The 12,628-nt window shown below is 35.2% G+C and overlaps 3 protein-coding genes across 6 annotated transcripts; 1 reads left to right on the top strand and 2 right to left on the bottom strand.

Moving 5' to 3' along the window:
- Positions 1 to 466: 466 nt before the first annotated feature.
- On the bottom strand, positions 467 to 3,830 carry LOC136784888 (protein bunched, class 2/F/G isoform-like). The gene is made up of 3 exons (XM_066745813.1): positions 1,104 to 3,830; positions 978 to 1,029; positions 467 to 901 (listed from the first exon to the last, which is right to left on the bottom strand). Exons 1-3 carry the CDS (start codon positions 2,867 to 2,869, stop codon positions 698 to 700), a joined length of 2,022 nt encoding a protein of 673 aa, XP_066601910.1. The 5' UTR covers positions 2,870 to 3,830; the 3' UTR covers positions 467 to 697.
- A 759-nt stretch (positions 3,831 to 4,589) lies between these two features.
- LOC136784876 (sin3 histone deacetylase corepressor complex component SDS3-like) lies at positions 4,590 to 6,542 on the top strand. The gene is given in 10 exon segments (XM_066745788.1): positions 4,590 to 4,665; positions 4,742 to 4,853; positions 5,163 to 5,226; positions 5,298 to 5,411; positions 5,476 to 5,572; positions 5,574 to 5,678; positions 5,771 to 5,933; positions 6,001 to 6,124; positions 6,197 to 6,281; positions 6,364 to 6,542. Coding segments are annotated over 10 exon segments (963 nt in total). The 5' UTR covers positions 4,590 to 4,662; the 3' UTR covers positions 6,460 to 6,542.
- On the bottom strand, positions 6,124 to 8,597 carry LOC136784877 (uncharacterized). Of its 4 annotated transcripts, XM_066745792.1 has the most exons (7): positions 8,445 to 8,560; positions 8,216 to 8,369; positions 7,956 to 8,137; positions 7,768 to 7,891; positions 7,526 to 7,698; positions 7,330 to 7,443; positions 6,124 to 6,261 (listed from the first exon to the last, which is right to left on the bottom strand). In XM_066745792.1, exons 2-6 carry the CDS (start codon positions 8,354 to 8,356, stop codon positions 7,359 to 7,361), a joined length of 705 nt encoding a protein of 234 aa, XP_066601889.1. In that variant the 5' UTR covers positions 8,357 to 8,369; positions 8,445 to 8,560; the 3' UTR covers positions 6,124 to 6,261; positions 7,330 to 7,358. The 4 variants fall into 4 exon arrangements, with proteins under 4 accessions (XP_066601889.1, XP_066601887.1, XP_066601890.1 ...); XM_066745790.1 differs by lacking the exon at positions 6,124 to 6,261 and having other exon boundaries at positions 7,214 to 7,443; positions 8,491 to 8,597; XM_066745793.1 differs by lacking the exon at positions 6,124 to 6,261 and having other exon boundaries at positions 7,214 to 7,443; positions 7,526 to 7,655; positions 7,743 to 7,891.
- Positions 8,598 to 12,628: the final 4,031 nt, after the last annotated feature.

The following is a 12,628-nucleotide window of genomic DNA, read 5'->3' as shown; positions in this document are numbered from 1 at the left end:
TATAGAACTTAAGTGAAATTTTGACGTCACTAATGCAGACGATAATTTAAAAGCTCAAGTAAAACTTCTATGAATGGATTTGAATTGATTTTATGTAGTGTAAAGTGACCAAGGTATTTCTAAAAAAATTGCAATTAAAATAGAAGCAATAGAACTGTTTTTATTGCCTACACTTTTTGCACTATTTATAAAGTGTATACTTTTGTGTAACATATACAATTTTTCTTTAAAATGCAGAGAGTATAGACAACAAAAAATGGCCTATAATCTAAGGATTTTAGGTACCTACTTCATATCATTAAATACTTTCTTTTAAATTTGATAAGCAGAATTTCAATAATTTCTAAAACAATAAAGATAATTCTGTTCATTCTTGGCATGCACTCACATGTTTTTCCTCCAAGGTAACAGTATACATTTCCAAAATGATACTACATTTTGGAACAAGAAAAAAAAAAGAGAACGGTTGAATTTACAGCTTTAAATATATTTCCTAAACAAATAAACTGAAATAGTAAAAAATAATCTATTATATTTAATTTACTTAAAAAAAAAAAAAACGCTATAACGCTAATATGTATAATATAATAAATCTCATTATTTATAAATTTCTAAAAATCGTAAAGTTATATACAATAATTATAGTATCCGTTTATACTTGACAAAGTATCGATAGAAACTTATGTACAATGGTTACCTATTGACCATTTCCTGAATTGTTTTGGGGTAATTTTGCTATCGTTTGGCTCAATTGAGCCAATGTCTCTGGGGTTGCATGTGCTTTTAAGATTGAATTTTCAGCTTCCAATTGATTGATTCGATCCATAAGCTCTGCTATTTTTTCTTTCAACACCTCTACTTCTTCCCTCACCGCAAACATTAAATGACTTTTTACTAAATCCTACAAAATAAAAATGAAATCTATATGTTTCCAATTTATGATTGATCTCATTTATTTGTTGCATATTACTGCTTACCATAGCTTGTTCAATCTTATTGTCAATAGCTACAGCATTTGCCCCTGACATACTGCAATAATAACAAAATATTAAGATGCTAAATAAAAGAATTACTACAATGATAATGATAGTGAAGAAAAAAACCTTTCATTGTCTTCAAGAGCATGATGTTCATCTGCAGCTTGAGTAACTTCTGCAAGCGATTCCAAGAGATTGGAATCTGTTGATTGTGCCACAGAAGTGGGAGCAATCCCTGACATAGAGTCCTGCTCCGTATCAGATTGATGAAACGTCATGTTTCCTGATTGCATTCCGGTGACTACATTTTGACAACCTCCAGATACTTGAGCGATTTGCACTTGAGCATTACTACTGGATGATTGCTGGGGTATTTGGCCTTGTGTTAAAGATGCAGAGGCATGAATGCCCGTTGAGGTTTGCTGGGTATTAGACTGAGGAACTTTATGAATGTTTTGAATGCCTTGCATACCCTGCATGGTAGTGATTGCCTCAGAAATAGGTGCCATTTGCTTTTGCGTTTGCAGAGGTGGTTGTTGTTGTTGCTGCTGTGTGACAAGAAGACTTGGTGCCTGAGGTGCCGAAGCAGAATTTTGTTGTACAGTTGATTGACAAACATTTTGACCTGGTAATGATTGATTTTGGGTATTCACTGTAATGTATGTATCCTCTGAAGAATGGGACATATTTTGTTGAGGGTTTACATTGCTATTACTAGTCTGTGTCAAAATAGGAATAGAACCTTGTGGCATACTCTGAGGTTGTCCTAAATTATTTGGATGAGAAGGCTGTAAATTAGTTGGTAATGTGGACCCTTGTTGTCCACCTGGTGGCTGCTGAGAATTTATTTGTTGAGTTGACGACTGGAAGTATTGTGGAATTTGTGAAGGAGCTTGTACTTGAGTTTGAGCCTGAACCTGTGTCTGATTATGCTGTACATTCGGAGGTATAGAAGTTTTGACTGTATAATTCACACTGGTAACAGATGCAGGAGTGTTCTGTACACCCAAAGAGGAATGCACATCGGCATGAGATGGTACATGTCCATTGGTTTCAATACTAACGCTCTTATCATCGGAAACTATTGACTGCTTATTTGCATCAGGTATCACAATGCCACTATCCGTCACTCCATAGGATATACATATCTCATTTGGATCTGATACTTTTGGCGTATTGATAGCTGTTGGTTGATTGACTGATGTATGGTCCAAATAATCCATGCAAGTCCATCGTCCCCTCTTAAAAGGTTCGGTACTTTCAATTTTAACTACCTTAAATCTCTCATTTCTTCCATGAGAGTGCACCTCACGCAAGTCTGCATCTTGCTTGGCATTGCTCGAAAATAAATTAATAATATTGTTATCTGTGACAGATGTTATGTCAAGAGTATTAATGCTGCTGTCATTAACAGAATTGCTAACATTGCTCCCCTCAGAAGGTACAATTGCTAATCCATACTGGGAGCTGGTTGGAATAACCGGTGCTGTGCTAAGAGCAGCATTACTGGTATTAAAAAAGACATCCTCTTTGGAGAAAGTGTCCTCCGAATAACTTGGTGTTTCAATATCAAGGTCGGTAATGCGAGAATGCTCAATGGAGTTATCCTCGGTGTGAGACTCGTCGAGATCATCGTTGGAGTCCTCACCAGCATCATTGCTCATGCGACAGCCAACAGTAACGCTGGTGATTTGGAAGGAAGAGGTCTTCTTTCGACATTGATTGCTGCCCGTCACGTTGTTAGAAACGGACAGGTTGACCGGTTGGTAAGGCTTATCTGGCTCGCCTAACCGGATCGTCTCAGTCGTTGTCCGATGTACTGGATTCGTAATTTTCCTGCTACCTTCCGACAACAACTTGTGAGATTTTCTGTGTTGTACATTGTCTGCCATTATTTATAGAAACTTAGCATTCGAGAGGCACGATCTTTGCTGCATCCGTTGTCCTTTTGCATATTAAAATCAACATCTCTTCCCACGCCCGGCTCCCGAGCCCCGACCCGACCTGATCCGACGACGACTCTTTCGCCGTTCGAGTTATCAGGCTATACCGTGCCTCCTATTCAATGCACTACTACCACTAGTACTACTACTACTACTACTATTACTACGACTATTACTACTACCTAATACACCACCTACACCCAATTCAATCATATTCCTTTCCGCTATTGCTATACTCTTGACAGTTCACCATTTCTACCTTTAATTCACGGGGAGAGCCACAGAGACTGACTTTCCTTCAGCTGTTTCGAGGCTAGCTGCTACTAGAGCTGCTAGCACTCACACACACTCTTTCTCTCACCCTGTTTTACTATCTCAATCCTTCTGTTCATGGATAATCACTCACTAGTATATAACGGTGATAAACTAATACGAATAATATAACAAGGAGATCGAATCGCGAGACCTCTTAATCTTAATCGCCACAGTTGCCTCTCCTCTTTGCCTGTCTGCTACCTTCTTAGTTCTTCTTGTTCTGACTCTTGTTGGCTCTCTCACTTGCCAAAACAAACCCTCCACTACCACCGCCGCCACCTCTTTACTTTTCACGGCCAATCACGCTTCATTTAAACTCATTCCTGCTGCTACTGCTGTATTCTTTCACATTATCCAATGCAATTTCCAAGTTTCCAACGCATGTCTATTTCTCTCTCCCTCTCTCTCACTCTTCCTTGTACTGTCTCCTTTTTTTCACGTCTTCTACCTTAATTATACCGCAGCTAGACATATACTATTACTGCCTGTCTGCCTATTTCCCTGCTTCTTCCCTACTTAGCCTTGCCGATGCCTCCTGTCCTGTCTGCTCCGACTGTTTCTATTATAGTTAAGTGAGCAGTTTAAAAATGGCTGCCAATTCACTCGAGGAATTACCATGTATTATATCATCTATTTAGAGTATCTTCTCCTTCTAACCACACAAAAAACTTCCCCCTCCAAATCTCTTTCTCCCTCCCCACTTGCCATTCCTCATTCTATTGTATAGCTCATTTCCCTTTTTCTCAACGTTTATCTATTTTATCAGACTTTATTTGATAATTTATAGAGATAAGCGGATATACTAATTACTAATTATAAAGCGATTAAAAATAAAATATTTTTATTTTTTAATATTAAACATGAATAAATAGATAGAATATCATGTTATTTTATATGCATATGCGCATAGCAAAGGCCGAAATTCTGAATGATTCTATTTTATGGAAGCATGCTGCATACATGTAATGTACATACATCCTATCTACAGAATTTTTTTCAATGGTTTTTCTCTAACAACAGCGAATGTATATGTATTACATACAGACCGGCATATGTAGGCGTCCCTTGATGCTTTTATTTTACGTGACATACATTGTAAAGTTTTAGTACTCGCAGCTAATAAATGAACGCAACCTAAGGCAGCATTATCTTAGGGCGTATTCCATTTAAGGCCCAAAACGCTCATAATGTCTCATAATGTAATAGTTCACGTTACACGTATTATATATTATGGGCGTTATTGGCCTTAAGTGGAATACGCCCTTAGCGGTAAGGTTTTTGAACATCACGATTTACTAATCAGAATCAGCCAATGAGCGACAAGTAATACGGCCGCGTTTACAAGTATAATAAATCAAGATGGTAGAGTTGGCAACACAGACCCAATAATCCATTAAATCCAGCATCGTGTGTCGCCGGCTTTAGCAATGGTCGTTATAATAGTATAGTTTAAATTTTCAATTTATGTCAATAAACATGTCAATATATAATAATATGTTGTATCAGGAATCGGCATTTTCGACCTTATACGGTCAAGATGATTACGAAATTGATGAGGAAAACGAAGAATATCTGGAAGAAGAAAAGGATATCGATGATCCGGATGAGAGCGATGAAGGTTTGAACGCTATTTATACACTATGTTATTAACATCAACAGTTAACATTTATCTATTTGCTATGATTTCAATAACTTTAAATTTAATGTTATCAATTCTGCTTGATATAATGTGGCATATTTAATTCAATAGCTATTAATAAATTAGTAGCGATACTGGTCACTTTGATGTCATTGAAACCAATTTTACTATTAGTAAAGAACTTGCCTACATTCACACTTAGTTTAATATTTTTGCAAAGAAAGTGAATGGTGTTATTTTTTTTTTGTTAAGCAATGTTAATTTCTGACTAATTTTTATTAAAACCAGACACAGAAGAAGCTAGTGAAACTGACATGGGAAAGTCAGAGAAGTACACCGAAGTGAAAGAACAGTAAGGATATATTTTCAGACCATGATAAATATAAATCATTAAATAATTATTAAATTTTAATTCTGTCATAGGGTTTATCAAGATAAATTAGCTATATTAAAAAAGCAGCTTCAACAACTTAAAGATGGTACTCATCCAGAGTATAATAGGAAATTAAAACGCTTAGAGATGCAATATAAAGAAAGGTACACAAATTATCATTTATATTTTTAGTATAGAATTAAATCTTTGTACAAACTTATTTTACAGATTACGCCTGAATATAATTTATCGAGATTACTTGACTGAATGGGTAGAAAGGGACTACATTTTAGAAAAGAAGGCTGCAGTTAAAGAATTTGAAGAGAAAAAAAATTGACTTGAAAGAAAACTTATTAACAGATATGGAAGAAAAGAGAAAAATGATTGAATCTGATCGGCATACCATGGAGCTTACAGGAGATTCTATGGAGGTATTTTATATCGGTTTTTATCTAATTGATGACTGGTAATTATTTAACTTCTATAAGTATTATATTAATAATAATGTATTCAATAAAAAAAGGTAAAGCCAGTCATGACAAGGAAGTTACGTAGACGACCAAACGATCCTGTGCCAGAAAAGGTAGAGAAGCGTAGGAAACCTCCACCAGCTCAATTAAATTACCTTTTAGACGAGAAAGAAATCGAAAATGATCTGAAAGCTATCAGCCGTGTTAGGAAACCAGGTAAAAGTTTAAAACTTTTTTAAAAGGATTCTTCTAATAATAGAAAACCTAATTTTCCTCCTGATAGCATTACCACATTATAATGCAGTCAATCCTGTGTCCCAACATAGTTCACCATCATCTGAAGCAGCATTGGTTGAAGCAGTTGAAACAAAGATAGAAGATGGTAAATTATTGTACGAACGAAGATGGTAAGTTTATAAGCAGTAGTTCTTTTTTATAATCAATATCATTGCTGCTACAGTATTATTAAAATATTGCAGGTTTCATCGTGGACAGCCAGTATATGTGGAGGGCAAAGATTTATCAAAATTTGCCGCTAATATATCTGCAATTGGAACAGAAGCTGTAAATATCCTACAAATTTATTTACATATTTTGGAATGTACATGGGAATTATTTGCATAAAGCATATATGTATGTGTTACAGATATGGGTTAAAAAAGTATCTGATGGGAGCAAAGTAAGAATATATACATCACAACTAAGTAGGGGAAAAATATCTATTAAACGGAGAGCATCATAATTGTGGAAGTATTTAAAAAACTTTGTAAGATATTAAATTTGTGATATTATTAAGTTACACAACAATAAATTTATACTTTTTAACATTTTCCATGACTCCTCCTTTCAATTAAGTTATAGTATGGCCTCAGCAGCGGAACGATTGAAATTGTGAGGAATCTGATAATTGCATAAGTATTGGGTACCTGTTTATATTATGTCTCAATATTAAGCTGCTACAAATCTAACATGAATGTTCCAAATTGTCATTGGTATCACCATGCATTAAACGAGCGGCCTCAATCAAATTTGACTTACTTTAGTTGAAAGTAGTGCTTAGCAACAGTCTAAGTGATAATTTTATTATGCTTTCTAACAATTTGATTTCTTTTTAAAAATTAAATAATATTAAAAGAAATGAAACTTGATTTATATAATGTCAGAATATTCTATAAGATCATGCTCAATTAAAAGACATTTTAACAGAAAATGAACACAAGTTTATGCTGTGAATTAATATTTTATAAACAATTTGAATTCAAAGCATTGCAAAGAAATGAAAATATTATGATTATATATTTAAATTGTTTAATTATGAGGTAATTACATCTACCTAATTTATTATATTACATATATTAAATAATGATAGGTGTATTGTAAAAGATTATTTTTAATTAATACACATGATGTAATCTGTAATTAAAATATGAATTGCAACTAAAAAAAACTGATAATATTTTATTGCAAAGTTGAAAGGTTTTTAAAACTCTTTTAAATCAAACATAATATGCGTTTATGTGTATATAAAAATTCGTCTTATATTCCAATGAATACAAACAAAGTAGTCGATAAAATAATGTTAATGAAATATTGAAGTAGATGCAAAACGTACGTAATCATTATGTCAGAAGTTAATGTTTGTCACTCTGCCATCATATCCACACTTAAACAATCCTCACCCATATTGCTGGGAGAAGTTTCAAGCTCTCCAATTTCATTTGATTCGCTGTAAGAACAGTATAAGCATAGTAATACAGTCAACATAATAAAAGACCAAAATAATTTTGTTTTTTTTGTATAAAAATTACCTATCTAGCGATGGATCATTACTAAACATTTCTGTAGGTACAGTTGGTGGTGCTTTTTCTGGTACAAGCTCCAGATACGTTTGGCGAGACTCTAAATGTCTTTCTACTTCCTCCGGTGTCATGTGGCCATCTGCCATTAAAGACATAGGTACCATATTATTTGAAACTTGTACCTATATCATAATATAAAATAATTAAGTGTACATTTGGCAAATACCTTTATTTTTTACTATTTTACTCACTGCAGGTGTGTTAGCTTTTGATACTTTTGGCATAGTCTTTTTCTTTTTACTTGTACTAAGAGGTTTTACAATGCCAGGTGAATGATGAGGAGTATGATTACTTATACTTATTTCAACTTTTTTTCTAAACAATTAAAAATTTAATAATTTCATTAATTATAAACTTCTTAGTTGATAACTCTAGTTACCTTTTTGAAGTATCCAGTCGCACAACTTCTTCATCAGATGATTCTGTTTCATCGCTTTCACTGAAAGAGGCATCCACTTTCTCATATTGAAGCAATCTATCCAATAAAAAACTTTTATCTCTGTTTACTTTGAGTAATTTTCTTTGTGTTGATCTTAAAGCTTCTTGAAAGCATTCATTCTCCTAGAAAAGTCAACAATTTGTTTATATTTATAAGCAAAACAATATGTATAAAAAAGAAATGATATATTTGTTACATACATAGATTAGAAATTTTAATTTTCTTTTGAGGTTTCGATATTGATCTTTGTAATTGGGCACTTCCTCTTCAGGACTGTCCTCATCATCTTCTGCATCTGCATTGTTGTTTGCAATAGAACGACAGTACCATCCTTCCAACATTGATCATTTGTAACTACAATAAACATGGTTATATGAGAAAATTTTTTAATAAAGCTCATATCGAGATTTATTATTTAAAAAATATTACAAATAAGATGTCTCTATTAACGGCCGTATTTATAGTCGTTACTCACACTCATCTCAAACTTGAGGGAGCCTCAAGTCGAGTCTACCCGAAATTCAGAGAACCTCGATCGTGTTTTAGTTTATACAAACGCTAAGTTGCGCTAAGTAAAATACTAAATATTATTGGTCGATTATTCAGCACTTCTTGAAATTGACCAATCATATTGAGTATATTACTTACTCAACTTAGCACAGCTCCAACAGACGCACCCTCTGTCGAGTTTACTCGAGATTTTTATACTTGAGAATACGCCTTAATTGCCTTTACACAAGGCTTGTTCACGGAGCACGTTATTTACAGCAGGCATCCCGCGTCGAGGGGGTCGAGGGACTTTATAACGCGGTCCCTAAATGCATCATGGACCGGTATATATGGGGTTTCTCGATGCATTTAGGAACCATAATGCGAAGACTCCCACTACATACCAACCAATGGTTGCGTTTCTAATCCTTAACGTTAAAGTAACACTGTATCATGATTGGTCGATTCAGTCAATTTGACCAATCATGAAACGTTCTTTGCATAGCGCTGCATAAGCGCTAAGGATTAGAAACGTAACCATAACTTAAGAAGGAAAGCGCGAGTAAGCAAACAATTTTTATTAAAAAAAACTTTAAATTTTATTATTCAAAGCTTTTTAATCAAAAATTGCTAACTCGCCCAACTGGCGATTTTTCGTCCTGAGTTATTGATGATGAACGGCCGGCCTTATAACAGGGTTCCTAAATACATCGAAATAATTAGAAAAAGCCATCCTGGCGACTGTAGCATAAATGCTTCTCGCAAAAATTGATTCATGTCCATCTCAATTCAAGTAATATTTTTCGCTGCATGTAGGAACATCTTTGAAAAGACACCAGCGTCGCTTACTTCTCGACTCGCGCGCCATGTATACTATGTACATATGTAATAATACATATGTATGTATGTACTGTATGTATTATGTATGCCAATTGCCAGTATAATGTGCACTTCTATATTGGACAAATAGTGGAAGCTAAGCTATTGGGAATTTACTGCCACTACAGCCATCACCCAGTTGATAAAGGAAGTTTTCCAATTTTCTAAAAAATTGACGTAATCAGACACATAATTTGCGTGGAATTTAACATATTATTCGTTTCTAATTATATGGATTTTAGACTAATTAGAAAGCATCTAAAGATAAAATAATGCTGAAATACTGACAGTAGATTCCTGAGCGCAGTTAATGTTAGCGACATCTGTAGATTACTTTTAAAAGGTGGGTAGGAAAATTACCTAAAGATAAAATGTCCTAACGATAAAATGACCTAAAAATGCTAACTTCATAGGTAGTATAACCCCCTATTTATCGACTAAGTAACCTTGTTGGCAATTATGAAGAATGTAAAAATGGAGAATTATCAAAATTGTTTTTAATTTATCACCGTTTACATAAAAATGTTAATAATGAAGAAATACCCCTGACATTGTAAACATGACATAATAAAATTTAATTCTTAAAAGATTGTTTCAAGCTTACATCAGTAGATGCCGCCACCTGTCGAATTAAAAGAATTATTGCTACTATCATTATCTTCTGATTGAGTTTGTGAAGCGATAAAATATAGATTAAGGCAATGTTCCCATCAGTATTTAATTGCACATTAAAATAAATATTAATTTATTTAGATACCAAATTAAGTTTAAAATGCGTTTAATAATTTGGCACACACACAAATGATTCTCATCTGCTCTTATTACATATAGTATCTTTATGAAAGAAATTGTACGAACCACTGCGCAAGTTTATCAAAAATTTAATAGAGCGTAATAACATAATATATAAATCAATTATTCTTTACTTTTTATTACTGCTTAATTTTAATAATTTTATTCAATATTTCGTTTATTCCCTGCTTATCACATGCCATTATATGCGGTATACTCATTTCGCTCACAGAGATGCTGCATAATAGACCAGTGGATCAATTTAGAAACAGGGAAATTAATGATAAATAAATTAAATCTAACGTGTATCATTCATCCGTATATTAGAGTAATTTGATTACATTATAATGTTTCTTAAAGAATCCTTATGCAGAATATTATAATATTTCGGATGGATTTAATGAGAGGCTGAAATTTTGAATCTACCGATAAGATCTTGGATCCCTCGTGAGATGATCTTTTAGGTTCATAAAAGCGCATTGCATCGGAATAAGGTTTGGTGGAAAGTTTGGCAGGAATCTGCGTACAAATTAAAGAACAAAAAGAAAGTAGAAAGAAGACGGGGCCATTAATTATGCTCGCACGCGTGTCCACAGCGGTGCCATCTTATATGCGGGTTCGCCCAAATACCGGAGAACCAAGATACTTCCGCGACGATAACGGCAACACTTGGTACATAACCATATCTCACTTCTTCCTTTCTTCGCGAATGTCATGTCCTCCTTGCGACCTCCTTCTCAGATTTTTCATCGCCAAATACCATCCCCGCCATCATCCTCCCCCGCGCGGCTCTCTTACATACCACGGCTTAACTTCGCGGACCAAAATCCACCCTTTTTTTACAAAAAAAAAAAAAAAAAAATCCTAAGTCTCGTCGTTCTCTTTATTGCAATAATGATAATAATTATTTATGTTATAGGTAGAATCTTGTCCGAACATAGCGGTGACCATTTTGAAAAATAAATAAAAGGAGGACGAAGATAACGGTATAAAGTGGGATTTGCCAGACGACTTAATCATTTTTCTACGACGCTATATCCTTCACGTATTTAATATTGATAATTTATTTATACAAGTCCGATGGCTTTACGATCTATGACAAAGTTGAACTATTACCGGGCGATGGTGAGTCTAGCCCGTTTGATGTCGCGTGACGTTAGTTAGGTGAATTACGTTGTTGGAGGGATCGAAGCATCCTGAGAGACGATCGTAAACGCTTAGCCGTAATGTGTCCGTCGGTAAAGACAAGGAAAGTCCCCGGATAGAAGAACTCGTTATGTACTAAATAAATCTCAATACAAAGTCAATTACGCTTGGCAGCTACGACCACTACGGTAGGCGTGAACGGCTCGTGAGTAACTTACGCATTTGCATCATGCACGTCGTACTTCACTTTGATTTACAAATTCTAGCTAAGCGGTTGGGAAACTTGACTGACAGCTCCAGTTTCCCCACTCTAAATATTCTGCTGCTGCTGCTTTTATTCCCCCCCCCCCCCCACTCAACCTTCATGTCTTCTCTCGTTTTCTCTGATTATCTCGATACTCTCGATAAAAAAAAAAAAAATCAGCAATTTCGCGCTCTTTCCTGTGCTTGAAATCGTGGTTTATACATGCACGCTCGTCGAGTATAGCACGGCTTCCTATACACATACATACGAATATACGCATTCGCGGGAGAAAGCATCGCCCACGCTTTCCGGAAACAGCTAAAATTTCAAGGAAAAAAAACCTCAACAATCATACGCTTTCTTGTTAGTTTTCAAGCATTATTGTTATATCCTAAGCAAGAACGTTACGCGTTAATTTCTTCGTCCGCCCGTTTCGTACAGTTTTCGATACATCCCGCCAATAATAGATTCCGTCTGACACTTTTCGCGAATATTTGCAATAATACCGATCGACACGCGTTTTAAAGTCGAGGAAGCGGAAGAGAGATTCTACCGCGACATATATATAGGAAGGTTCGACGCGCGCGGAGCGGTAGGCGCCGCTATATACGTGGTAGGATTAAGTCAATAATTTAAGGTGTTCGGAGTAGGCTAAAAATTTCCCGGTGCTTGCAAAAATGTTTTCCGCTCTGATAAATGGTGAGTCTGAAAATCAGCTGGATGATAATAAATCACGAAGTCGGAGTTAAATCGGTTCTCCAATGAACGATCGAGGAATCCTGCGTGGATAAACCTGTGTGGAGGTGGAAGGTACATACGTAGTATATAGCACATACACGTGGAACACGTTGGCGGTGTTCGATACAAACGGGAGACAAAACTAATTAGCGAGGATTATCGTGGACAATGTGGCAAATTGCGCTTATACTCATCGCTAGCGGCCGCGGCGGCGTTCCTCCCAGCGTCAACGGGGCGCGCGTTTGACGATTCATTAATTACTTTCTGCTATTACGAGATCTAATTGTAATTGCGCAATCATCGTTTCGAACCATGTATCATAAAC

The sequence above is a fragment of the Prorops nasuta genome, unplaced genomic scaffold (assembly GCF_024137725.1).
Source record: "Prorops nasuta isolate Cenicafe-Biocafe unplaced genomic scaffold, Cenicafe_Pnas_1.2 PNAS00091, whole genome shotgun sequence".
Classification (NCBI taxonomy): domain Eukaryota; kingdom Metazoa; phylum Arthropoda; class Insecta; order Hymenoptera; family Bethylidae; genus Prorops; species Prorops nasuta.
This window is presented reverse-complemented; position numbering and strand designations above follow the sequence as displayed.

Excerpts from the sequence above, each read along its gene's own strand:
- LOC136784877 (XM_066745790.1), bottom strand. The coding sequence starts at position 8,356 with ATGTTGGAAGGATGGTACTGTCGTTCTATTGCAAACAACAATGCAGAT. Across the intron at positions 8,138-8,215 it reads AATTAAAATTTCTAATCTAT|GAGAATGAATGCTTTCAAGA; the intron begins GTATGTAACAAA and ends TGACTTTTCTAG. Across the intron at positions 7,892-7,955 it reads CGACTGGATACTTCAAAAAG|AAAAAAAGTTGAAATAAGTA; the intron begins GTAACTAGAGTT and ends TTAATTGTTTAG.
- LOC136784888 (XM_066745813.1), bottom strand. The coding sequence starts at position 2,869 with ATGGCAGACAATGTACAACACAGAAAATCTCACAAGTTGTTGTCGGAA. Across the intron at positions 1,030-1,103 it reads GCTCTTGAAGACAATGAAAG|TATGTCAGGGGCAAATGCTG; the intron begins GTTTTTTTCTTC and ends TTATTATTGCAG. Across the intron at positions 902-977 it reads ATAAGATTGAACAAGCTATG|GATTTAGTAAAAAGTCATTT; the intron begins GTAAGCAGTAAT and ends TTTATTTTGTAG.